The 27,968-nt window shown below is 39.9% G+C and overlaps 2 protein-coding genes across 2 annotated transcripts; both read right to left on the reverse strand.

Moving 5' to 3' along the window:
* Positions 1-1,269: 1,269 nt before the first annotated feature.
* tmem87b (transmembrane protein 87B) lies at positions 1,270-11,428 on the reverse strand. The gene is given in 20 exon segments (XM_080507015.1): positions 1,270-3,234; positions 3,946-3,976; positions 4,068-4,120; positions 4,420-4,490; positions 4,579-4,652; positions 4,738-4,841; positions 4,931-4,989; positions 5,076-5,173; positions 6,106-6,112; positions 6,115-6,187; positions 6,890-6,983; positions 7,069-7,168; positions 7,262-7,445; positions 8,694-8,755; positions 9,025-9,163; positions 9,600-9,653; positions 9,745-9,879; positions 9,981-10,072; positions 10,155-10,215; positions 11,278-11,428. Coding segments are annotated over 20 exon segments (1,683 nt in total). The 5' UTR covers position 11,428; the 3' UTR covers positions 1,270-3,192.
* A 554-nt stretch (positions 11,429-11,982) lies between these two features.
* mertka (c-mer proto-oncogene tyrosine kinase a) lies at positions 11,983-27,851 on the reverse strand. The gene is made up of 19 exons (XM_080508011.1): positions 27,676-27,851; positions 26,274-26,589; positions 26,085-26,185; positions 25,831-26,001; positions 21,923-22,009; positions 21,685-21,800; positions 21,418-21,607; positions 20,553-20,698; positions 17,710-17,845; positions 16,935-17,085; positions 16,303-16,391; positions 16,104-16,199; positions 15,937-16,017; positions 15,758-15,850; positions 15,530-15,648; positions 15,328-15,437; positions 15,032-15,191; positions 14,588-14,724; positions 11,983-13,084 (listed from the first exon to the last, which is right to left on the reverse strand). The coding sequence occupies exons 1-19, from the start codon at positions 27,749-27,751 to the stop codon at positions 12,652-12,654; spliced, it is 2,808 nt and encodes a 935-aa protein (XP_080364137.1). The 5' UTR covers positions 27,752-27,851; the 3' UTR covers positions 11,983-12,651.
* Positions 27,852-27,968: the final 117 nt, after the last annotated feature.

A 27,968-nucleotide genomic window follows, 5' to 3' on the forward strand; every position in this document is an offset into this window, starting at 1 on the left:
CAGGGGTTTACGTTGCAATAAAAAGGGGTCAAAAAAGCTACATGCTTCCAGTGTGGGGCTGATGTTGAGAATCAAAACACATGCCCCCGATGGTTCTCACAGCTTTGGAATGACAGACGTGCTTTAACAGTAGACGTAAGTTCACTGTGCAACAACACCAAGGGGATGCTCACATTGCAGCCTTTGTCTCGGACTGTTTGATGTTCACATGTTTCATCCATTCACGGGCAGAAGGATATTGAGAGAGACAGCTGGAGCTAACAAACACAAACCACTTGCTGCAGAGTAATGGCGAAAATATTCAGTGAGGACCGCCTCAAATTCAAAGCAGCGCAGAGTGTTTGCACTTGTTTGACATCAAAGCCACAGAAAGAAGGGAGTTTTGGTGCATCACATCACCAGCTGAGGACTGGGATGAATAAATATTCAATAATAGAGGATTTTTAATACTGAAAGAGTGCTAATCATTTACACTGTAGGACTTCCCGACCATACTGTTCTCTCTTAAATTCTACCTATGTAATAAATTTAAGCAAAAAGCATAATCACCAAAACCACATTGACGTTCTTTAATTAACAGAATTACCCATCACCTGCAGTTGAAAAATAAAGCATATCGAAAAGAAAGTAAACCCAACTTGAAAACATATTCAAACTCCACTGAAGTCAAAAGGTGAGTACAGCATATACAGAGCATTCTAAGAAATCCCTTCACTTTGCTTGCAAGCACAAAATCATACGCTGTTTTGATGGATCAGACACTTCCATGGATGGAACGATCAACGGCCTTTATGGAATGACATCACAACAGAAAACAGGTATGAGGGATAAATATCTGGAACTTATCCACACATATGTGCTGAAGGTCCCTGTGCCTTTTCTCCATCAGTACAAGAAACTGACTTTAATTGCCAATACAATTCCAACGGGATTGTGTAGAAAAACGTAGGCGATAAACTCAAAAAGCACATTGTTGGGAAATGATTCGTTTTATTTTAACACTCTTACTCCACACACCACAAAAACTATATGTAGTGCTGTGGGTTTGATCTCCTTAACACAGTGGTTTCAGATGAACCGGTACCACAAATACACAAGCTGGTTTTAGGGAGTTCACTTTTGTTTGGATACTGGATCTCTTGAGCAACAGAGCACAGTGGTTCTGAAGCTGAGCAGAGGACAACAGGAAGGACATACAACAGGTGGTGAGGAAGTCAAGCGCAAATCATGGCTAATCCTCAACCCCAAGACATTTACACTGTTGTTTTTTTTTAATCTGCACTACCAGTTATATATATTAAAAATGTTTGTAATGTTTCTTAAACTAATAATACAGGTGTATAAAGGTATTGAAGTAAACTGGACATCGCCACCTAACCCTTTCTTCAAATATATTTTTATCGCAGTCATTTTTTTTTGTTGATGTTAACCCTTAAGTTGAGGAGTTTTCATACATCTTTTAAGACACACTTCTTGGATGACACAAAGAAATCACAAGCATAATAAAATATGTATTTTTATTGCCAAATTAATACTGAAAATATCCGACAAAGAACCAAAGAGTCTCCCGAATTAAAACAACTTTCCATCTTTGTGTGGACACTTCCTGAGAAGGAAGAGTAGAAATCAAGCCCAGTTCCTCATGACAACCATGGAAAAAACATAAAAGACAACTCACATTATCCAGACACTTCCTCACCTGTGGACTTATAAAATAACAGGAATCAGCCAAAACCCATCTGTACAAATAATCTCGCTCCACTGCAGATACTTTTATATAACAGGAACAGCTTGCCATCATAAGCAAAATAATTCCAGTTCTCCAACAAACACAAAAAAAAGAGCAGTGACATATTAAATTCACTCAGGTGAGAGGCTTGTGCTGACCACACTGCTCATCTGGAACGTTATTGGATGGTCTCAACAGTCAAAATGACAAATCTCAAGACAGAACACACATGGGAACAAAGACAATGTTCCAGCTCCACTGCACACAATAAAACAAAAATAGGCCAGTCACTTTCAAAAAGACTCACAAAAAACTTCAAACTCGTTAAGGTGTCCGAGTCTAACAGAACGACCTTAACATTGCAAAGAAAACAAAATCCAAGCTTCAATGTAAGACTGTGCAGAGTACAAACCTTGGAAAAGAAAAAAAAAATGGACGCACATGTTGTAAACACACTTAGAGTAAACGTGGATGAACACACTTTAACAAATTATAAGTACACTTCAAACAGAAATAAATAACGTAATTACTTAACGCCATACTAACATACATTTCACAATTTGTCTACCCACACCCATACAGTAGATTCGAAACATGACTGCAAACTCTAAACCTACACTACTGACCTAACTCTTTTACATTAAACCAACAGACTTGTTTGCGCTCCATCACTCTCACACTCAATGTCGGGTAATTCGATCCGAGACATGAACGACACAGCATACACGTTGTTCTCCGTTACCTGAACAGATTAGGCCTCATACAAGAACTACATGTAGGCACAGCTTTGATCTTGAAAGTGCATAAGAGTGAATAATCCATTAAAAATTACAGTGTTTGAGTTTCGCTCTCCTCGTCACAGATTTGAATGATAGTAACAAAGATCTGTCTTTGTTGGAAACCCGTGAGCATGAAAACATCTTCATTGTATATTTACACACGACACCCAGAGAGTCTCCCGGCCTCATCGACTTCAATAGATAAGTCAGGTTAATTACTGAAGAAAAAAAAGCCTTTTAATTATTCCCTCCCTTCGTGTACATTTGTCTTACCATAACCTACAAATAATATCTAGACTTTAAAATGACATGAAACATGTCATTGATAGTATACTCATGCGTGAGGCCCACTGTTAACGACGCAAAAAGTAAAAGAAATAAATATAGCACTTGATAGGAAATGAAACATTCTCTTTGGAAAGATCATATCAAGAACTTAGAGAGCCTGTTGGTCGATGAAAAGAAGTCTTGTCAAGTCTCTAAAGTTGAGGGAAGTCAGCAGAGGTCCAGCTAAAACTGTGTCCTGCACCACCCCGCAGAGCAGCAGCCAATCAGGAGACACCTCTCAAAAGAAACGGCTCTGCAGCAGCGCTCGATGACGGCGCCTGGAGAAACGTCTTCCTCAGAGGCAGGGACTGCTGCTGTTCGTCCGCCATGTCGGCAGACGGATGGAAATCTTTTGTCTCACTCCAGCTTTGACATCTCATACTTGGTCGTCATGATTTCCTGGGAAATATTATGCATAATTTAAAATGCACACTTTCTCTCTCGGACAGAAACATTCAGACTGTAGCGGGTTTAATTCACCATTCCCGTGCCGTACTTCCATAATTACTGTCGCTTTGCTTGTCAAGCTTTTCATTTGACTGCATCACTCAAAATGCCCGGTCCATTTTTCGAATCACAATTCCATTTAAGATAAATACAAAAAGAGATTTCTCATTTATCAGTGACTTTATCAGCCCCAAGTACTGTTCAATCAATTGTATGACGCTATGACTTATACCAACCTGCTCTTCTACAACGTGATGCAATACAGTAAATTGATTTATACAACAATGCTGCACAGGAAATGAAAGATTTATTCTATTCACAATATTTCAACCAGGGGAAGCTAAATGCAAAGTATTGGCATCACCACATCAAACACTGATTCCTAAAAGGTTAGGACACTATGCCAGAACAAGCTTGTTTTGAATGTGATGTTTGGACATAATGAAGAAAAAGGTTATAAAGTCTAGTGTTCCTTAAAACCAATGATAGAATTCCGAATCAAGACTGATGAAATAGACATATATCTGGGTATAGAAGAGCATTTTATCAGGGCAGCGCTTCTAAGAAGTAAGGAGGGAACAGAGCCTCAAGAATCTTCACCAAAGAAAACAACAACAACAAAAAATCACTGTGGCCTTCTCTTGATGACGACCTGATTCTTACCTCGTCTGAGTCGAGCAGGACTGGCAGCGCTCTGCGGGGACAAGCAAGAACCACGTGTAACGATCGCCTCGCACAGAAAGACTTTATGAGATGAACAGATAAATGTATGACAAGATACTCACACATCAGTTAGAGAACTGGGAATGTTATCCTCCACCCATTTCAAGTTGTCATCCTTGACAAATTGAGAAAAAAGGACAAACAAAGTGAACACTGCCATCTGCTGAAATGTGACGTGTGCAACTTGTTGTTCAACTGCAATAAGTCACTCTACATACACATGCATACGGTTTACAGAGATGTAATTCATTAAAAAAAAAAGGTACAGTATGTGACATTTTCAAATTTGCAACTTCCCAAAAAACAAAAGAACAGTCATGATATTGTTTTGATGTCTTCTGTAGAGGTGTGGACGCTGCAATCCTCAAAGTTCACATACGGCACCTTTAACGAAAACGTAGCTGTGCGACTCACCTGGCTTGTTTCTGCCGGCCTCGCGGTGCCGTTCGTCTCACTTTTGGACACTCGCAACTTCATACCATCGGCTGTAGTTGAAAAGAAGAGTTCACTAATTCAACAATACCGCGACTTTCAAATGCAAACAATACTGCGCCGCCTGTCACGTTTCTGTACCGAGGTTTGTAGATGAAATGAACTCCTCAATCTCCTCGTCATCAGAGTCATCAATGAGCGGTGTGAAGGCATACCTGTGAAAAATCCAATCAAATCACTGATTCAGACTTGAATTCAGTTCATTTCGGCAAGTTAAACAGTGCACGCTATAGAAATAACCTTTGGTTGTTGGCCGACGGTCTCCAGAGGAACATTATAACGAGCAGAATAAGGGAGAACAAGAACCTCCAGAAAGCATCTTCGACCCACAGCTCGATCCAGTCCTACACACAACACGGGTAATGAGGAAGCATTACCATCAAATGACAGTTATCAATGCTTCTGATGAAAGAATACACACAAGTTTACTTACAGACTGACACTCTGCTAATCGAAACTTTTTAGCCATCCAACCCATGAAAATAATGGAAGCTGAAAGTGAGAAATCCAGAACACAAAGCAACTTAGAACAATGAAAGAAAAAAGAAACGCACGAAAACCTTTTGTTTTCCACTTACCAATAACAGCAAATATTAAAGTATTTGTAAAGTGTCTGTAGAGAGACAACTTGACGGGGTTTCTCCTCAGCTTCAAAGTCTTGATAGTTTGTGCGAGGCTGACGAAAATGTTAGTGACAGTCAAGGTAAACACAGGCATTACTGTGAAAACTATGAGAAACATTAAATAATGTGTTCACGCTGCAGGCTAAAGTGTCCCAGATCTGACTTCTTTGTCTGATTTTTTTTCTCTCCCCCAAATCAGATCCGGGCCACCTTTAGATTTGATCCTAAATTCAACACAACACCGTCTCTGACCTGTAGTTGAGAGAGGGTTGTAACTCAGCGACTGTGATAGAGGAGGAGACACTTAATGTGTGGCATTTTGAGCGAGTTGTGGAGCCACTTAATCCTGTAAAATGGCTCAGCTGTCTGGTAAAGTAGATTTTGTCTTGCCAAGAGCACTTCCGTCACTATTATGTTTCAAGGGCTTCTTCATAACGAGGACGTGTTAAAGAAATTGAAATGAAACCGTTGAATTTTTACATGTCTTCGTGCCTAATTGGCTACTTTATCCATGCACATGATGCCAAATGAGAACTCATTTTTAAACTAAAAAGTACAATAATTTCAACTCCAGATTTATATATCTAAGAGTTGTTCAACATCCTAGAGCTGCCAATATAGATATAAAACCTGGAAAAAAACGTATAATCTGGTAAGTGGACATTCAAGTTAGTCAGATTTTCAATAATACAAATACGGCAAAATTTGATTCACTGTGCAATAGAGGAAGCAGAAGAACGAAATTAAAATCATCAACCACAAAAAGAAGAGCTCATATAAATTGTAGTGCAAATTGAGAGGTGAAAGCAGGGTGGCTGTCTCTGAAATGCAGCATGTCTTTCTTGCTGATTTGTATTTCAAATGCTAATTATTGGAGAAAAGAGGAGAGGAGAGGTGCAGGTCAACGTCGCCTGCTTTTACGTAGGCTTGTGTATAAGAGGTGAGGAGCAGGGGAGAACCACACAGGGAAAGGTTGTAGGTGCACAAAAGGATATCCACCAGCATAAGGAAGAGTCAAGCAGAGCCAGGGGAATGTTGGCCAGCAGGGCCAAGTCAGAGTCTTTTGCCTGGAAAGGATGACACGACAGGGGCCAGAGGACACAAGGAGGATGAAAAGATGGGGATATATCATAGATACCGAGTGGAGATTATTTAAGAAACAAAACAAAACAAAACAAAAAAAAGCAGCACAGCAAATAAAATGTAGCCCCCACGTCCAAAGTGCAGAGAGATAAATTATCCAAACCCAAAAAGGCAAGAATAACACTCAAACAGGCTTGTGAAAGAATAAAAAAAACAAAAAACATCCACTTTTTGTTGCTTGGCAGCATAACAATAAGCAGCGACTGTTGGTGCTGCAAGGGTTTACACTGGAAGGATATGAACCAGATGGCGCAGGAGTCGAGCACAGCCAGAACAATTGCTGTAATGAGAGCGGGGCCATTGTCTCGACCCTTCATTTTTTGGGGGGTTCCCAGGCATGGCAAGAAAACACAAACTCGGATGTCAACTTCAAAACACAAACTGACCGCAAGCTCCAGAGCGTAAAGTCTGGTTTGTTTACAAAGAAGTAGAAAATTAAACAGTGAGTCGTCTCACAGTATATTTAGCAAATTATGACTTCTTAGATTCATCATTATTTAAGTTTTTTTTTTTTTTTTTAATCAATTCTGCTCAGATTAATCACGGAATTATCACTTGTGGCACTTAAATACTTATCATATGAGGGAAACTGACCTCATAGCAGATAACCAAAGCAAACCACTCACCCCTGTGATCCTCAGCACGCCCTCTATGCTGGCAAAGGCGAAGTAGAGGATGCCGAGACCCACGACTCGGTGCATCACAGTGCCAAGGCGAGGCCTGCAAAAGCAAGAGCGTGTACAGGGAGATTCATTATCTTTTTTCTGCATTAAATTCACAGAACATCATATTAGTCAGTACATACTTCACAATGCCATAACCAAGGCTCACGATGATGACAAGCAGTCGAGCCAAAGTCCTCTTCAGGGCCGAGACCAATTCAGCAAAAATCAACAAGCCCGGCGCTAAAAAGCACAAGACGTGCCGTTACAACGTGAACATGTCACTGTCTCACATGTAAAAAGTACAAATATTTGTGACCACGCATGGACACTCACAGGGAGAGCCGGCAGTGTTGGTGTTTTCATATTCGGCGCAGAAGACGGCCTTCTCCACCATGCCGAGAAATATAACCCCGGCGATCCAGAACTGGATCCTCAGCAGGTCTTTCCAGTAGCAGGCTGCCCAGATAAACCACAGCAGGGCGTACAAGATGTACACTATGCACATTACCATGTAGAACTACAAAGAGACAGCGAGGGATTAGTCTATAAACAAGTCACATGTGGAAGCACTTCTTCTTTATGAACCGGAGACAAAAATCCAGAAAAACAGGTTCAAACACACTCTCTCTCTCTCTCTCTCTCTCTCTCGCTCTTTTCTATTCGGAGCTCTGATTGAGGTTTGGATCTCTCAGCTGAGGCTCTGATTGCATTAAAACTGGTATGGATTGGGTTTTTACATGTGGATTTTAATCAATTGCGAAGAGCCAGGATGAAGTTCTCTTCCCACATAACACAGCTGCACATAATAACGAAACGTTACAAAACTCTTGTGCTATTATAGCGTGAAGGAAAAATGACTATTGGAATATTAATATAGAGAGTTGCGTTCCAATTCCTGAACACAACGTCTTGATTATTACTTAGTTACATATATGAGCATTCGTGATCGTTTTCTAATTCAGCTCTCAGGTGCTATTTTTCAGCTCGCAGGTGCTATTTAGCCAGATGTGCCCATGCAGCTTTGTCAGCAGTCCACTGAACCTTTACTCTGGATACAATATCTGAAGCTGTATAACAAGTGCCAAAGACACATTAAAAGGCTGCCAAGTTGAATGAGCGAGCACTTTTATTTTTCCCTTTAATTAGCGCAGCTGGTTTCCTTTCATTGCACAAAACATTCCACTGTACAATGTTTACATTGAGGAGTGAAGCAGACAAAAAAAAGGCCTATCCTCATTGTGCTCATTGCAAAAATAAAATACATTTCGAAGAGTTTCCAACAGTTACATTGGAACAAAAATCAAATCATAACTCCTGTATGTATAAATGTATCATACGTCTCGATTCTTGACAAAGCACAGCCGTAAACTGTACCAAACAATCACAAAAGTCATGGGTATTTTCAAATCATTATTGTAGTTTCGGTGACATATTTCCTAAAAGTATCAAGTGCCCCATTCAGTTTCTGTATGAGAGTGTAACAAGCGTGTAACAGCTAAATGTAACCTTCTCTTCTGAGCCAGGAAACAGCTGATTACATAACAACAATGATAATATTTAGTGCAGTTAAAAACTACTTTTGTCAATTAGGTAAATTTAATTAGAATTAATACAAGACAAATCTCAATCACCAGCACTCATACTGCATAGCTTCATTTCACAACTGCCTAACAATTCCCGCATCATTGCATGTGCAATGGAGGAAAACACTGATGATCATTTCCATCCCAAATTACAGAAATGAAGCCTGATGTCATGTACTTACAATCATGAGGGGCCACTCTGTGACAGAAATGAAGCCGTGGCTGCCTTTCATCACCACATCCACTGTGGAAATAAAACACTCACTTTCAACAGTGTTTTGGAGCACATGGACAGTTTGTGGTCATGATAAAAACCGAAATGTGACGCTTCAGTATCGATTAGAAAATTTGCTGTAGATTAAAGACGGCATTTCATGCGAGTGTGAGTGATGGCAGTATTAACAATCAGGTCATGAAGCATAAGTAACAGGAATAGTGGTGATCGCCTTCCTCTGTGCCAGTCACGGCTTAACAGTTGTTTATGATGTAAATACATGTTCAGAGAAGAATTACCTGTTACATTCCAGTTGGTGTTTGGTTTACTTGATATAATCTTAACAACCAGTAGGTAGGGTCCGTCCTTCCACGTGGTGGCTATAACATCGTCCCCGCTGTGATACTCCTCAGTGAGCCATCGAGTATAATTTTTATCCTGCAGGGGGACACAAGCATTGAAATGTATAAAAGTTTTTAACTACAGGTACATATCTGAAAAATAGAGTGAAGAGGCTCTAGGTAACCTCCCCCCCCCCCCAAAGTCAAACTGTAAAACTTCCACATATTTTTAGATACAAATACTCATAATCCGAACTGTTTAAAGCTTTTCAGTGTCGCTTAGAAATCATGAAATCCACAACACCTTAATATTGCATTCAATCAGACTGTAGCAATAATTTACTTTTTAATTATGATATATTTTGTCTGGGATTGACAGCATATGTATGAAGAAACTATGTACTGATATTAGACACTCTGGTTATGTCTCTGGTTTTTTTTTTTTACTTCTAGGAAAAGTTGTTCTTCAATATTTGCAAACCTCAATTTTTTTAACCACCCAATGGGTTCAAAATGCATGCGAGTTTCCTTACTTGCACTTCTTCCTGGCTGGGCAGCTTGGCTGGATGTGATTCAGCCTTGGCTTTCTGGAAAACACAAGAACAGTGTTAAAACACAATGAATGTCTTCATGTCAACTGTGTATTTATGCTGATGACAGTTAATGATTGAAGCCTACATTGAGCATTGGAAAGGAGCGAAGTGCATCGCTACACTTTACAGGACTGTGTCTGTGTTCAATGTACTCTCCATGTCCAAAGGGGTTGGGATCCATTCCCTCGCCTCGACTCAGAGGTGTTTTCTCATACATTTCCTACACACAGCAACAGGTACAAGTAAACGTTCATCAAAGACAAGAAAATTTGGAGCGTGTGCGTGACAATCGACTAGCCAAACAGATAAATTGGCACTCACTTCAATATTGTTGAATTCATTGTGACAGGGGTAGTATTTCAAAAACCAGTGAATAGTGATGTCCATCTCTTCAGGACAGCCAAACAGCATAACTGCAAGATGAAGATTTGACAATAGTGAGGAGAAATCGCAATAATTTTGAGACAGGCCATGAGCACATTTTTTTTGTCTTACCTTTCAACTGAATATCAGTATTTGTATACATAGATTTCCTTAGCAGCAATGGTCTTGAGGTCTGTGGAGGAGTAAATAGTGAGTATTTGAGCTGGACTGCAAACCATTATTAATATGCATGATGATTAATATGCAAACAGAATTCTTACTACCATCTAAAAACATGCATTTGATGTAATTAGTGGTTCTATATCACTTATAGACGTGAATAGGATTGTTGGTTTTCTTTTTGCACTGTGATAAACTGAACTTGATAAAGCAGTATAAATGAGTGGATGAATGGATAGTGGAGCAAAGTGATTAATCATTCAGGAGCAAAGCAGTGAAGCCAGCAGGCTGGTCTCGGTCTGTGCGAGTGAGGAGGAGGAAGACCTGTTAGTGAGACGAACTGGAGATTTAATGTTGGTTATTATGCATAGATGTGTACGGAGGCATGCAAATTCTCATGTATGTATCTTCTTGCCATATATCTCCCTGTTTGTGTTAATCACACTCCTAAATGTGAAGGGGAGGGTATGGAGATGCAGGCAATGTTCTGTTATTTGCCGCCTGCCTCACTGTTCTGTTCAAAAAGAAAAACAACTTAAATAAAATATAAAAAGAAAAAAGAAAAACTGTGACAGTCTCAGATTGTTTTGATGGCACTCTTCTCCCAAACACACCTAATACTGCAACGAGCAGCAGCAGAGGAAAACTGAAACGACTCACCACCTAAATTATTGACAAGACTTTCCACTTCTCCTTGCACTACAACTGTGCCCAAACACAATTATGCGAGCAGTTTACGGACTGTAGATCGACTTTGAGGGGAAATTTAATGATCTTAGGAGCGACTTGAGGGACAGCTCGTTAGCCGACTGCTAACCTTCAAGTACATGTCACAGATTCACCACAACGCCTCGAGCCCATTCGCTCAAACACACTGTGCTATTTCAAGAGACACGACTGCCCAATCAAGACGGCAAGTCACAAAGAAGAGTGGTGATTGAGATGCTGTTAGATCAACGCAAGTTGGACAGCAGCTGTCACAGCACTCAGGGGATGGCTACCAAAACAAGGCTAACGCGGCTAACGCTAGCTAATTAGGATCTGCAGTGAGAAGTGTTTCCCGTCACATACTCACATTAAAAACTGTGATTTTCCAGAGCCCCGGTTCGGGTGCTGCTTCAACTCCATTTACAACGTTAAATAAAACTGCAAAACAGACCGCCCAACGGCAGAAAACTCCCTTGGTCGTACGGCTCCACGTCCTCATCCTGACTGCAGCAGCCATGTTCGTTCCCGGTGCCACTCTGCTGTCTGAGGTGCAATGAACGTATCACCGTGGTGAGTTCAGGGACCTGTAAAATGAACGGCTTTCATGTATGAGCAGTATTTTCCTAAAAGGGACACATTTGAAAATAATGACATTTGTGCCTGTTGTGTCTGAAACTGCACGTGTGCTAAGATTACAGCTGTTTTTATTGATACGCAAAATATGAAGCTGGCAGATGAAGTTTCAATTAGTGTAAAGTTTATAAATTTACAATCACAAAAGTTAAGAAAACTTTCAGTCTTCATGCCCTGCTTGGCAAGAGTATAATAGTGAGATTCTGCAATACAGCTTTTTTTGTGGACAAACTGTTACTATCACTATAAATAATACCTAAGAATTACAACTTCTTTTGAATACACCCTTTGTAATATTATAATCATGACTCTGTTGTATATTAAAAAAAAACACACACACACAAAAACAAAAGAAAAATTTGTCTGTTTGAGTTATGTTTTTTTATTCAGTTCTATTTCCTCTCCCTAAATACTCTTTTGGATTTGGAATACCTGTTTTTCTTAGTTCCTATGGCATTCACAGTGTCTCAGTATCTCGTCATTTTTAAATTGTTCCAGTCAAATGTTATTAGAATTACATCACCATATCTCATTTTCTTTTCTCTCTTGATGTACGAGGCATTTGATGAGTGAGTTGGTGTTTATCAGTGTCTAGTGACTTTGTGTCCTGAGGATTCTATGGAATGAAGGATTTCAGTTCAAGGAACAGTTAAAGTAAAGGGACTTTTCCTTAAAAAAGAGAATACTACAATCCTTTGCCACCCTATAACAACAAGTCAGCTGTAATGTCCATGTGTTTTTGGTCAAATGTACCACAGGTTGACATATAAGATTTGACACACTCAATAAATCATTTATATTTGACAGAAATAATTAATTTCATCCATTTCTGTACATTATAATATTTACAGATGGAAAAGGACTTCAGTACAGTAAACAACTTCACAGTTCAGTGTATCTCAAGCTTATAGAACAGGTGCATGAACATGACACATGCATAATATTTCTAACACTGATATTCAAACTGGCCATGTAAAGCTTAAACTAGCTATATAACAATACTAAGGAGAGTCCGCAACAATAGATGCAAAGGTTCTCCCAGTGCAATGAGGCAAAACGATTAATACTGCTAAACCCTGGCTTGGTATTATTTGCTGGTTACCGGTGGCTATAGCAGGAACGAAGTGTCATTTGAGCAGTGTTCCACTGTTGACGCATTAGTGTCCTCATTTGCTTGACCTAAAGAATCACTCGATAAAAGAGGAGTGTTCACTTGAGCAGATCTCAGGGAAGCATCAGAAGAGATGACAACCACATAACGGTCATTGTCCTCATTATCCTCCTCTTCACGGCTCCCGTGAACATCTGCAACAACTACTGTGTTATCTGTGGCCTGGTTGCTGCAGGAAGGGGAGGAGCCACACACAGGATTATCACCATCAGGGTCCTCTTCAGGAAAGCTTGTGTTGATATAAATAATATCGTCCTTGCTTGATGACTCCGGAAGCTTTTCTGAGAGCTTTTCCAACATTTCACGTAGTTGGGGAAACAAAGGTCGGTCCAATGGATCTGCCCTCCAACAGCTGTACATGATCTCATACCTAGAAACAGGTCACAAAAAACATAACTTAATTTCCAAACTATACTCAATTTATTGTTGCTTCTTTTCAGCCAATCATTTCAGCAACAGAAAAGCCATTTTGGTAGAAACAGAAGTTATGGAGGGACATTAGACAGCTGCGTGGCCTGTTATGGAAAACTCACTGACTGTACAGTGAAAAGATTCATTTTAAACAATGAAAAATACAGTTTTTGTCATTACCTCTCTGTGATTTGGGCCATCTCAGATGAAAAGGTCAAAGTGATCTTTGATTAAGGCCCATGCGGCTCTATTTCAGCCTTTTTGGCACATTTCACTCCAAAACGGCATGTTTTCAGGTTAAACCAGTGCTTCTCAAATGGTGGGGCGAGCCCCCCTGGGGGGGCGTGGTGGGGTGTCAGGGGGGGCGTGTGGCAGGCGCGACTTTCAGTATTAGTGTCTTTATTCATGCTTGAACGATAAAAAAAAGGGCCTCCAGCTCATTTTATTAATTTATTTTGATAATCAGGCGATTGTATGCAGAATGCTGGTGCCAGCAACTAATACAGTGGTTTATACAGATAAATAAATAAATATTATCAGGTTCTCAATGGTAGTACAATTCGGGGGGGGCCTGAAAATTTTTTTGTCCTCTAGGGGGGGGCGTGACAAAAAATAATTGAGAACCACTGGGTTAAACTAACCTATTTTAGATAAATTGTTTACCTTTATCAGGCACTAGACCATATGACTGCATGTATTACAGCCTTTCTTCAGCTTCTCACTAATTATTCCAAATGCATTGGAGTCATCCATCCCTCCATCTTCTACACTGCTTGTTCCTGTTAAGGGTGGCGGGGCCCTGGAGCCAATCCCAGTGTACTATGGCCGGAGGCAGAATACAACCTGGATCAGGTCACCAGTCTATCACCGAGCCCATGCAAACAACTACACACACTCACACCTAAGGGCAATTTAGTGCAAGTGGGAGGAAACCGGAGAAACCCAGGCACACATGGGAAGAACATGCACTCAGAAATGCCCCGGACTGAATTTGAATTGCAACCTTCCTGCTGTGAGCCGAGAGCACTAACCACTGCACCACCGCGCGGCCAGCTTGGTAATCATAGGAAACATAATTGAATAGGTATGTCAAATGTTGATTTAAGGAATGTATATGCTTTTTCTTAACCTTTTGTGTGTCATTATATTAATGCTATTGTATTAATCTCTTAGTATAAATAGCACATGCAGGTTTGTTCACACTTTAAAGTCCTCAAAATGTAGATTTCCAACTATTCTGAAGACTTGGAGCCAAAGCACATCTTCCAGCAGTATTTTGTTTTTCACATGTTTACTACAGATACCTACATTTATAGGTACTTTCTATTATTTTGAATTGACACCCAGTTTTTGGAGTTGTGGAGAAAAAATAGTTTAGTTGCATTTTTGAACAGCGTGTCTTGACTTCCATATCTACCAAACAGTCAAACAACTGTACTAAGAAGAAAGAAATAACACTCACAGTTCATCCAAACAGTCTGTGGGCTGCTTGAGTCTGTGTCCTTCAACAAGGTAGTCATAAATCTCATGGTTCTGCACGCCTGGGTAAGGCGTCATGCCTCGTGTAGCTATTTCCCACATGGTAACACCAAATGCCCACTGCATGACACAGAATAACAACTTCAATTTTGTCTTGTGAAAAACATGAAACTCGTACTGCAGACTGGTATAATATCTGCTATCAAACACAAGACAACTTGGATGGCAGAAAATGTATTTATTCTAACACTTTTTAGCTTCTTTAATATGTGTCTAATATGCTAAGACATATAAAACAGTGATAACTAATAGGGTTATTAGTGGGAAAAAAAGAATAAATGTCTTGTTCTTTAAAAAAAAAAAAAAAAAAAAAAAGGCTGCATAGTGAGTGTCACAGTGAACACACTAAATACATGTATTTACTTACCACATCACTTTTCACAGTAAAAACTCGGTCAGCCAGACTTTCTACCGCAATCCATTTGACAGGCATTTTGGCTATTCTGCCTTGCCGGTAATAATCTCCACTGTAGATCTTTTTAGACAAGCCAAAGTCTGCTACACACACGGTCATGTCATCACGCAGCCTGGAGAAGACCACAAGATGCAAATAAAATAAAAGTGCAAGTTTTGTGTATCGAAAAAATTTAAGTAAAGAAGTTATAAACTTGAATCCTTCTAAACCAGCTACAATTTCCATGTAAATCAAATGAAGCCACCTACATGCAGTTGCGTGCTGCGAGGTCACGATGGAGAAAGTTACGACCACTGAGATATTCCATTCCCAACGCAATATCAACCATGAACTTTAGGAGTGTCTGAGTGGGCAAGAACTGTATAAAACAAAAACACAATAATAGTGTGAATGAAAACCTAAGCATTCAGTGTAATTATATTTTGTAAAGTGTTCATTACTAAATCTTACCACAGGACTCTCTCCCAGGCGCGAGCGTAGCAGGAAGCTGTGTAGATCTCCATATTTCATGAATGGTAGGATGACCATGGGTTTAGGAAAATGCCCTGAGCCGAGCTCCAAACATACACCTAAAGTGGACGAGCCAGCATAATCAAGTCATGCAAGGATGTTGAAATGAAAACTTGACAAGAACTAAGAGATGACCAAAACTGAAAAGTGGTCTAACATTTCTCTTACCAAGAAGACAAATGACATTTGGATGGTTGAAGTCTTTCATGCACGCCGCCTCATTCAGAAACTCCTCAATCTCCCTTTGAGAGAAGCTATCCACTGTTTCACAAGAGTTAACATAGCACATCAGCTCCACTCTTATTAAAAGGTATGAAAGGTTTAAGCTTTTAAAACCCAAGACTCACATTTCATTGTCTTCACAGCAACTTTCTCTGACGTGCCATCCATTTGTCTCAGATGTCCCTCCACCACTGAGCCAAACTCACCTGGTAAAATATAATCATGAAATATTCACTGTTTTTGACTGATGTGTTTTTTATGGAATTATGTAGCTACGTAAGTGTTCACATACCTTCTCCCAGAACTTTTCCTATTGAGAGCAGGGCCCTCATGACCATCACATCCTGAAGTTTGGCTTGGAGCGCATCACTAATACCGAGGTTTCCAACTGCACAAGTCACAGCAGGTGTTTGAGTCGTACTCATCGGACTCGGCTACTTAAATTCTTTAATGCATTTTATTGTTTTCAAAAAGTTCTCGTGAAAACATACGTGTGACTCCAATGGCTGATCGATTGTAGGATCTCTGGGGTGTATACTGTACGACAGGTTGCAGCTTTTCTGCATCTCCAAATATCCACCTGCAGGTGGAGACAGAGGATAGGAGGGAAAAATGCTGAAAAAAATAAGCTCATGCTGTCAGGTTGGTGATAGAAATGAAGGAGCTGAGATTTAGCTGCAGTGCTGGTGGTCACAGTGAGGAAGCCCACTGAGCTGTTCCTTTCCTGAGTTTGAGGTCAGATTTTGTTTTCTTATCTGAGCGGCAGAGTGTGACACATTCCTATCCATATCCTTACTGGCAAGAGTGACTCACACCTGCCATCATAAAGTAGTTCAGAAAATTAACAGCTGCTTCTTCTCTATCTCTCCAGCTGCACAGTTATTACAAGTCTGCGGTGAAGGCAACAGTGATTAAGAGGAAGTGAAGCCACTTTATGAACAGAGTCCGGAAGTTTTTAGCATGTTAAGTCCTACTGAGGAAAATATTTAACCAGGTAAGTGCCCGTGTGAATTCTAAAGCTTCTAGATCAAGGGAAGGACTATTGGATCACACATAAAATTCATCAATAACCATTTAAAGAAGAATGTAATCAATCGAGAGTCATTGTTAATTATCAGCATACCCAAACCAAGAGTGGTACGTCCTGTTGCGTATACAGATAGCCCCCCAGAGGAGAAGCAGGAGGAGACACAAGGCACATGCCACAGCCAGTACAATGTAGACAGACTGTGGAGCCCCAGTGTCTGGACTGGATGAAGGAGAAACACTGGATTCTGAGACAAGAAAGAAAAGATAACAGTGATTAAAGAAATAAAATGCTCAGAAAAATTCACTTATCAAAATTTTGCATTCTATCAATATCACCGATGCCATTTGATTACATGTTTGTCTGCACAAGAATGTTTTTTTTAGCAACATTTAACGTTAATACATTGATTGATTGATTGATTGTGGACCAATAGGAATGTCATTAATCTAAATATATAATTCTTAGCAGTACCTTATGCAATTACAAATAAGGACAATATCAAAATGTCTGCTTATATACAGCATATTTAGCATGTAACTACTTTGTAAGGTGTTTTGTCATATTTTATTGAGTGAACAGTTTAAAATTTGACATAATGGCTCTGCAGAAAAGGTCAGATAATCAATACTGCTGCCTGTGCCATAACAAAAAATGTTTTAAGCTCATTCAAGAGTTGTTCAGCTTCAAACCAATCATACAGTTAGACTATACTGTTACTGTTACTGTTACTGTTACTGTTACTAAAAATACTTCAAGTCTGCATTTTACACAATGACGTTAATCTGCAATACGTCATCTGAACTGTTGATGAGTTTATACACTTTACGGCTCCAAGATGATGAAGAAGTAAATCAGTGGAGTAGCTTACTGTCTTCTGGCACAAAGAACCAGACTCGTGGGCTGACCATGCCGCTCCCTGCCTGCGTGCATGCAGCCACCTCCACGCTGTAGGTTGTGTTGAATTCCTGCATGGCTACAAAGGCCGTGGTGGTGTAACTGTGGACCTGAAACAACACAAGACAAAAGAGATAGTGTGAATTGTGTGTGGAGTCATAGAAATCATGTGTTGAGATTAATCAATGCTCATGTGGAGGAAAACTGTTCAACCTGACAAGACAAAATATACCAAAGGCCACACTGAGGTTACTGGTGCTGTAAAGTTTGCTATAAAGCTTGAAATGAGGCAGATTGTGAAACTGAAGACTTATTTTAGAGTGAATCTGTTTTGAGAGCATGCTGAAGAACATCCTGTGCATTTGTGCTCTGAAATGTTCCTTCCTCTCATTTACTCTCGTCCTCATTTGTTTTGCTTTGCTCATGATACATACATCACATACAAACCAAAATTACAAAACCGCCTTGCATCCAATCACTTACAGTAATAAACCTTTTAGGAAGTCTTGGGGAACTGCTGAGCAGGGATTGCCCTGTGCAATTAAAACCACAACTAAAAAGGGAAGGAGACAACGTTTCTGGATAAGCTCGTGCACAAAGCAAAGGAGCATGTGACATACATAGCCCCGGATTTCACAACACAGCATGCTAGCATCCAGTGCTGTTGTGCTTTACCAAAGTGCTGACGGGGAATGCTGACCTTATGATTAATGTCTTATTGTCTGTGTGACATCCTGCTACTTCAATGCCTCAGCAACTTTAGAAATCAACATTTAAAAGAAAAAATGATTAAAATAAGATGTCAGAACTAAAGCACCACAAGGCATCTGCACATAACAGTTGTCAGTTATTCCTTGAAAATAAAGGTGATTCCAACAATCACCATCTTCCACTTTAAGAATTTTTACATAAACAGACGAAGCCTTTGTGCATATTTCCAGTTGCTCCCACTGTGGTGACGTCAACATCTGACTGGACAATGAATGAGGATTTTTGGGGCTTAAGGTACACATCCCATTGTATTCATACTCCATTCACTATGTGATGACTCAAAGCCACGTGTGAAAAAAATACCAATGACCAGTTTTCACACTCCTGGCTTCCTTTAACTACAACATGGGACAGGATGAACGGGAAACACTATTGTGCTAGAGAGTACTAAAGTGCACCAACACAAGCATGACTGATGGAAATAAAGACACTGGTATTTAAATCAACACTGCTGGGTTGTTGTTTTTTTTGACAGAGTTTATATAAAATAGACTTGTCAGTGATGTTGATTCTTGAGAAACGAGTGGGGGAATGCTCTTCACAGATAATGAGAGAAGATGACCCTTGGTTCAGAAGGAAGGAGATAGGGAGGACTAAATACTTCCGCTCTGAGGACTGATCCTTCACATAGTTATGATACTTCAGTCGTTGTTGACATGAGATTTAAAAAAACAAAAACAAAAGCATTAAACATAGAATCAGGATACCAAGCCACAATTTATAGTTCAGTTGTCCTTGAAAGTGATACATATGCATAGCACAGAATTTTGATTTCCATGAAAGAGGACACTTGGCGCAGCCTTGAGATACTTGAATCATATTTGAAGTTTACATAAAAATGTCCCACTTAACTTAAATTTATGCCACCTCTGTATGTACAGAAAATGTAGCTATATAACAAAATAGCATTTCTCTATAACAAGATTCATGTCGATCTCACAGAGGTTAGTCAACATGACCAAAATGATCCCATACCATAACAATTATCAATTGTTTTGTTATAATAACAAATTGTTGTTAGAAAAATATCATCTCCGGTATAAAATAATGACATAAATAATGGTTCTTCAAGTTTGCATGATGTGGGCTATTGAAATACTCGTGAAACATTTAGTTTTAGGTCTGGAGTCTGTGCTCCCATTGATTATCTCCACAAATCACAATTTTTTTTTACTCCCCAAAGAAGAGGGTTAGTGTTGTTTTTTGGGGTATTTTGATCCCATTTGCTAATTACACCCTGCATTGTATATAGGCTCATCAGTGAGAATATTACTTTTACCTGTTCATCAACACAATCATTTAATCACACGACAGGGAGCCAGTACAAAATAAAATGGTCAAACTGGCTGCAGATGACCGAAATGCAACAATAACTCAGACAATATCATAAGATCACAAGATCATAGATGTCACTATTATCCATCTGAACAACTTGAAGACTGTGGTCAGATCCTCTGATCCTTGACACACAAGAAATTTACAGAAAGTTATAAATGCATGCTTGATATAATTCAATCACAATTAGTTAGATTGCATGCAGTTATACAATATATCAAAGTTTAAATGAGTTGCTGGTAATCAAAACTGAGTATTATGTTTTGTTTGATTCAGGGTGAACCAGTAAAGAAAAGTGTTTGAATAATTAGTATTATGTGATGAGTCTGTTCACACTGTGGAGGTCTGTTATCTTTGTTGATGCTCATATAGTGGACCCAACCTTTTTTCATTGGCTGTTGGCATTGATGGCAAATATAAATATAGATGAATAGGAGGGTAAACAAATCCTTAAATGGCTTTAAAATAATTCATTATTAAAATAATATGTTGCCTGAACAAAACATTAGGAAGTCGAACTTTCTTTCTATTTGTATGTGAGTGGACTTATTTATTTTGTGGATGTGTAATTAAGTTTCAATTTATATCCTTATAGTTGTGACCACCAGATAAGCAAGAAAATGATTTTTTTTTTAAATGGTGGAAAATAAATTACATCAAAATCAAAAAGCTAAATACTGTATTTAATTGCCTTTTTGCAGAAAAGCTCACCTTTCTCTCCTGTGTGCCATATCTCACAATGACATCATAACCTTGTAGGATGCCATTTATTTTATCTTCTGGCGGAGGCTTCCATCTGATCACCAGCCATGACTCATTCAGCTGTACGGTGACATTGCGAGGATAAACAGAAGGCACTGAGAACACAAGAAATTGCAAAAGGATATTGTAACATCACTGAAAATTATGAGGAAGTCAAGCTATTTCGCATAAAACGATAAAGGAAAATGAAACCAGACCACATCGCCACTGAAATCTTTGATTACAGTTCCCAATGTGGTCATTTCCTAGCAGAGTAAATAAAATCTCCCAACTAAAATATCCCCTGCGGTGGCTTTAGGAAGGAAATTCAGGGCAGCTCCACCCAGCAAGAACTTTGTGTTTTTTCAGAGACCACTCCTATTTCCTATTTGACCCTCCAGGAAAACAACAAAAATTTGGTGAATGCAATATTTTCCTACAGATGCATTGCTTAAAATAGGTGACTATGCAACTCCGGAAAATTCTAGGTATTGCAAACTAGAACTGCAAAGAGGTTTTTACAAAAAGCTGACTGCGGATGGGAAAATAGTAGGTTAATGACATAGTGCTGCAATTCTGAGACCATAACAAGAATGGTAAATGGAAAGAAGCAACATAACAGATATCCGAGTTTATATAACAAATATGGTTGTGCGTCTCTGTGTTTGTGCAGTGATGGACAGGCGACCTGTGTTAAAGTGGTATAGAAGATGGACAGATTTATCTTCCCCAATACATCCACGAGTCTGCTGCATCGGCACCTAAAATGTGCTGGCTTATCAGAAACAACATTCAGCATGCAAATATTCCTGTAAGTGCTCCCACATCAACACACCTCCCTCTGTGGTGTTGCTCTGGATCCACATGGTGACAGGAGAGGCTCCCACCTCATTCACGCACGAAACGCTCATGTTGTACCACGTCATAGCCTGTAGTCCCGGGACTTCACAATGGAAAGGGGGCACAGTGATGTTGACAAACCTGGTAGTCATCACTTCCCCTTTCCTCCGACTTACTTCTTTCACCTTCCAAGGAAAAGGGAACATGTGAACAGGCTGAACATGTAGAATAACTGTGACGTTTACTTAGACGTGGAGCTCACTCTGATGTGACATTTCGTTAAAGGGGAGAAGCCGTCATGTCCGGGGCTCCAACTCAACATCAGCTTATTGGGTTGCCTTCCTGTCACAGTCACATTGGAAACGGGACTGGGGAGAGCTACACAACACCAGAAAGGAGGAAAAACAAAAAACTGCATTAGCCACAAAACAAGGAGCAACTTCTGGGGAATGTAAATCCCCTGGAATGTGGTTTGACCATCAAAACAGAGGAGTTTTTACCTTTGATGTTAACAATTGCTTCTCTGGATGTGGTGACACCCTTGGAGTTGTACGCTTCGCAGCTGAACTGTGTGAACTTGTCCACACCTGCAAATAAAACATTGGAGCATCAATGTAACGTGTCAGTATACAAGAAACTGAAAACAGCCTGGCCTCAAGGTCCTGACTCCACTCTGGTGATACTAAACAACTCATTCAGAGGAATGAAAGACACTGTCAACATTCCTCATGTTCTGTAGACAATAATGTTTATTTTCTCTATGTCAAGGTAAATTCTTGTAAAAAAAAAAAAAAACATTTTAAGGATGATACACTAATTTCTTCAGGACATACAAAAGTTTACACAGCAGTGCCTCATTCAGAAAGCTCAGATTGAGCCTCTCCAACATGATGTACTGTTCAAACAATCCTTTTTTCATTGGTCTCTCTTCCCCGTTATCCAATTTGTGTCTTTCAACAGATCACAGATCAGCCCAGATAGAATAGGACTGGTACGTCTGTGAAATAATGTCCCCTTTGTGCGCTGTTTTCCACAGTCTCCGTCTCGGAAACCTTCACACAAAGCTAATCACTGTGAGGTGACAGCAGCCAGCTTGGGATGTTTTGTTTACATTCTGACAGCGATCACAACCTTTTTAGTTTGCCTCCTTCTCCTACTTCAACCGATGTTCTTCAGTTTATGCCCTCTTGAAGTGATCATCACTCCTCAGTCCTCTCAGCAGCGCCATGTTTGCACAAAGATAGAGATCCTTTTCAAGTTGAATCCAATCATTCATATCTGTCACAGTTAAAACAACAGATTTGAGACACTGACAAGATCATGTTGGTTTGCTAAGATACTGTGTCACACATGCCACAGACTTTGACCACATAAACACAACTTTAATTGTACAGCACTTGACAATAGCCAGGCAATTCAAAGAGAGGGAAACAGGAATATCAACAAATGTAGAAAAATAACCGGACATAAGAATAAAAACATTTAAAATCATAAATTGTATCAGTACATTACTAGATAGGCTGTGCAAATGTAACTACACCTTTCACTGCAAACACCACAAGCACAGTGGGAACTGAGAAAGTTTGACTTTCAAAGTAGAAAGTTTAGTAAACAGAAGCAGGACAGTAAGCAGAAGCAGTGCAGCTTTCTCTTAAGTTAGGTTTCACTATGTTGACCCTAACCCTAACAAAACCTATTGTGGACCTCTTGTGTAAAGACAAAATAAATAAATAAATATCAGCATATAGTCACTCAGCTACTGTTGGAGCTAAATAGTCCAAAAAGAATATCACCTTTCTACATATATGTACACTTTGTTATGTCTTATGTCTTATGTCTTTGTTATGTCTCAGGCCGGAGGTTCAGAAGCTTGAAAAGCAAAACCAACGGACTGAAAAACTCTTTCTTCCCCGTTGCCATCAGACTTTTGAACAGCTGCTGACATGTTTACTTTGCACATCTCACTTCACACTAATATTTTTTGCACTGCTCTGTTACTTTATTTTATTTTATTTTATTTTATATATTTTATTCTCTTGTGCATATACTTATTTATATAGGTCGGCTTCAGCGTGAACGGCAAAATAAGAATTTCATTCTCCATGAAACCTGGCTTTTACTGGCGATCTGACGAATAAAACACCTTGAACCTTGAACCTTGATAACATCCCTGATATGCTGATAAATAGGCTGAATTAGACTGTAAAATTGCTTTAATGTCTTTATTTGTACCTTTGGTAAAACAATGCATGTTCTCACAAATGACTGGTAAACTTTCAGGCAGAAGGGTCTTGGGAAATTATATTGTAGTAGAGACTGCCTCAATAAGGTCAAAACAAAACGTTATAATAATGTATGTCTTGGCTCACAGCAGAGGTCAATTGAAAGCCATGAAGCGGGAAATGAAGATAAGTCAAGAAGTGCTGTTTCTGCTTTCACTCTACTTGTAAAAGTAAACCAAAACAAAAATAAAGAACACAAGATAAATGTGAAATGTGTTATCTACTAAAACAGAAACTGGGGTAAAAAATTATAGTCCTGCAGTGGGGATCCAGCAACTTCTAATTATAAGGTTTGAGTTGCTCCTGCTAACTGAGCAGCCAGAAATGCATGTTATTTTTTCCATTTTCTATTCACGGAGGAAACACAGTAATAAGCCGCGCTGCACCTTCACAACATGGCGTGCTTTCTTGCAATTCCCAAAAAAATGCATTTATGAAATAGTTCAAATATCCACCAGCATTTCTTTTCCTCCTATTTTGAGAACATACTAAAACTTAGAGTCAGCAATGCTATTTCAAAAGTGCATGTTGAAGATAATCTTAAGCAACAAAGAGCAACAATTAACCACACCAACAAAAGGAACGACACTAATCCCACAAATGTTCCACATTTAGTTAATCGGGGGGCTCGAGACTCAAAGTATGCATTAGGTGATTGGTGAAAAGTGGGTTTACACTGTTCTGTTGTGTTAATATTTGGTCCAGCACAGAGCAGCCTGCCGGCCTCTGTGTTCAGCTCCTCCCTGCCCGGTAGTGGGCTGTTTGGTGAATGTGGTCTTTGTCCCCCCAGAGCCAACCCCCGCACAGACTCTCTGTGCTGCCCCCCCCCATCCCCTTGCACATGCTGGACCAAAGCACATCTCTGAACCTTTAACCCCCTCAGCTTCGGGCAGTTTGAACGCTCGCTGGCTGCAGCAGCAATGTTTAGGCTGTGGTGGACTGGAAATGAAAGGTTAGAACATACGGAGCAAAGGCTTCTCATAATGTTTGCTTTAGAGGGAAGGGGGACTACTGAGGGAGAGTCTGCTTTAAAATTAGAGAGTAATATGTAATGTAACAACACTCAGGGCTGGACTGAGCTTCTTGGATTAACTTTTGAAAATTGTGGGAAAACTGATCGTTGATTATAATGTAAGCTTTACTGTATTGTGCAGATGAATAACTGGTAAAGCACCCAAAAATAAAACATCAATCTGCAGAAACCTACATCTTTATCACTGTGAAACAAAATAATACTGTTGCATTTCTATGATGAAGAGCCTTCGATGTTCACTCCTACTGACTTCAAGTATTTTCCATAAGTCTCCCAACCTGCTGAAATAATGCCTCAATATGATTTACAGGAAATGTTGAATTCTATTTGTATACCGAGATATTTCTCCACTCTATATGGACAGCTTGCAAAGCAGATGTGATAGCACGAGAGCATGTCATGAATGACCGCAGTTAACCATTCGGGAGTGCAGCACGCGGCGACACAAGACATGGTGACAAATCTCCCTGTGGTAAGCAAGGTGCGGATGCTGAGGCAGCAGACGCTAGGCAGAATAGAAACCACTGACAAAACCAAGATAGCTGAGTAGGACCAACTCCAACCACTGTTACCATGAACTGAACACCTCTTTATTTTCATGGAGTGACGTTTCTGTGCAGACGCCGAGAATGAAAAAGTGAATTGTCTTAATAAGCTGCAGTGCTTTTTTTTTCTGCAACTGCAAAAAAAAAACAGACGTCCTTCTGGTAAAACAGTTCTTATTTGTGTGCCTCTGAAAAAACAACCCACAAGTGTTTAATCAAGAGGCACTTTAAATATACCGTGAGTAATAAATTACACTTTAGAGAATGCCATAGGAAACTTCTTAGTGTCTCTGACACAAGTCTGGTTGATAAAGGAACAAAGTGTAAAAGTGATGACCACAAACTGCATATTCAGCAACTTTCAAGCTCATTCAAAGCGCTATTGACGCATTTCATATTCCCATAACCTATTAGACAACGTGTGAGAAAAGCGACTCACCACTCAAGAGAAGTTCAAGAGAAGGAACTTTTCTGAAGTAAATTATTGTGAAACACACATTCGCTGTATGAGAGACAAAGAAGCAGAAGCTGAGTGGCGTGTGTCTCACCTGATACGTGATAGGTGCTGGGAGAGTTATGAAAGTCACTATTAGGCAATCCGTCACGGAGCCAGCGTATCTGAACGGGGTCCGGAGGTCCTACCGCCTCACATAGGAGAGTGAAAGGTGCATCTCTCGTTATGTTCTTGTCTTCTGGCTGCTGGAGGAACGTTGGCAGGCCTGCGGACAAATCAACAGTGTATGAATGAATCACAGCAGTGTGGCTAATAAAGCTTCGACTTTGGTACCGTGTTTACGCTCACCTTCGACCTCCATAGTGATCAGCTGAGACTCCACCGTCAGAGTGTTGATACTCAGCCGACAGCAGTACTCTCCTGCGTCCACTCTTTGCACGTGGTTGATACTGTAACATAGCATGCAACAGCCCATCACTACATGCCTTCAGCCTGCACATACATTTTCAGGCATTTTAATTTTGAGTGACAACGTACATGACAGTGGAGAGAAGAGTCGTGACTCCATCTGTGACGGTCCGGAGCTCGTTCACCACCACCTGATTGTTGGCGACCAGCTCCTGGCCGTTCTTCACCCAGATGATCATGGGATCCAGTCGGGCATCGGGGATGTCGATGGAGCAGTTCAGTTTGGCTTCATGACCCTCTGAGAGTTGGATGGCGCCGATGGTGGGCTTGAAATGCAGCTGCCTGAGCTGATCTGGGGTCAGATAAACCCGAGAAACACGGACCGGGACTACAAGAGTCTCTAAGGTCCTTGGTGGTCGGTGAAAGTGTCTCCTGTGCGGCTGGGCTGTTTAAAAAAAGGGAAATGGTATGTTGTACTGAAATCAGAAAGTCACTTGGACAGGGGGATTTTTCATGATTGTTCTATTCTATTCTATTCTATTTCAGATATGGCAAACACCTGTGTGGAAGCACATGGACACAATGATTCACTTATATACATACACTCCATATACATATCCAGATAAAAAAAAAAACCTATGTTGTTAATCTAAATAAATAATTACATTTGTATTTTATGTACATATATTCCCACTAATATACATAGTTGTAAGAGTTGAAGACTATAAACAAAGTCTTCTAACTATTCCAAATCGAGAGCATTTACTAACAGAAGGAGAGTTATTCATTGTATTGTCCAACAATAGTATCGTATAATGTGAAAAACATTCTGAACCTAGTTTATACAAAAACATTGTGTGTAATAGCATTATTCCATACGTCATTCAACAGGTAAGCTGATTATTTGAGAGAAACTATCTGGCATTCAAGCTTAATTAACTACTTATATGACTATACATCTAAAGAGTGACGCTGCAGCATTTTTTTCAGTAAACAATAACAAAATGAAATCCCATAAACACATTTCAAATTGTATTTGTTAAGTAATTTGTTAAATATGCGTTTGTCAGAAAGATAAGAAGTAAAATGTTTTAACATACTCAAAATGTTACTGAATGTTAAACATGTTTATTATTATTCAGAAACGGATCATTTAACTTGTTTACTTGTAATAATGACTACTGTTTTCCAACAAAACAAGCCATGGTTGGGAGATTTGATTTGATTTTAATGTTCAATGGGACTCTTCGGTGGAAACTTTTAAAGCCTTCAGATGCCCTCCGTGAGTCTCCAGAGTAATGCTTTGACTTTTCCACAGACAGATACAAAGCTATTCTAGGTATGTAAATGTCTTCCAGCAGCAGCCTGTCATTCAGACGCCTAAATACTCTGTATGTGGCATTTGAGAGGACATTAGATCACTTTCACACTTTTTTTTTTTTGGAGGGGGGGGGGGGGGGGGTCGCTGGATTCATGCAGGGGAAAAAACGATAATTAAAGCCTCCAGAAAAAAAGAAAAAAAAACACTCACCGCTGATCGGAGTCCCCATAAGAACCGCAATACTGATCGCCGTAGTTAGAAAAACTCCCGCTGACTTCTGATCCATGATCCTGCAGCTTGAGGTCCCACAACAGTGGGGAACTTTAAACGGATTTTGCTGCAAAGAGCAAAGCGCCTCCGATAATGAGCCACATCACCGGGGAGAAGGAGAAGAGCTACGTCCACACGCTGAGAGCGAGCGGAGAGTTGTTGACCAGAAGAAGGAGAGAGAGAGAGGGAGAGAGAGGGAGAGAGAGAGAGAGAGAGAGAGAGAGAGAGAGAGA

The sequence above is a fragment of the Blennius ocellaris genome (genome assembly GCF_963422515.1).
Source record: "Blennius ocellaris genome assembly, chromosome: 13".
NCBI lineage: Eukaryota > Metazoa > Chordata > Actinopteri > Blenniiformes > Blenniidae > Blennius > Blennius ocellaris.

Bases quoted from the DNA above. Each gene is read 5' to 3' on its own strand.
- mertka (XM_080508011.1), bottom strand. From the start codon at position 27,751: ATGGATCAGAAGTCAGCGGGAGTTTTTCTAACTACGGCGATCAGTATT. The intron at 20,699-21,417 runs GTGTGTTGATGT...TTGTGTTCTCAG, and splicing joins GAGCAACACCACAGAGGGAG to TGCCTTCTGTTTATCCTCGC. The intron at 15,438-15,529 runs GTAAGATTTAGT...TGTTTTATACAG, and splicing joins GCCTGGGAGAGAGTCCTGTG to TTCTTGCCCACTCAGACACT.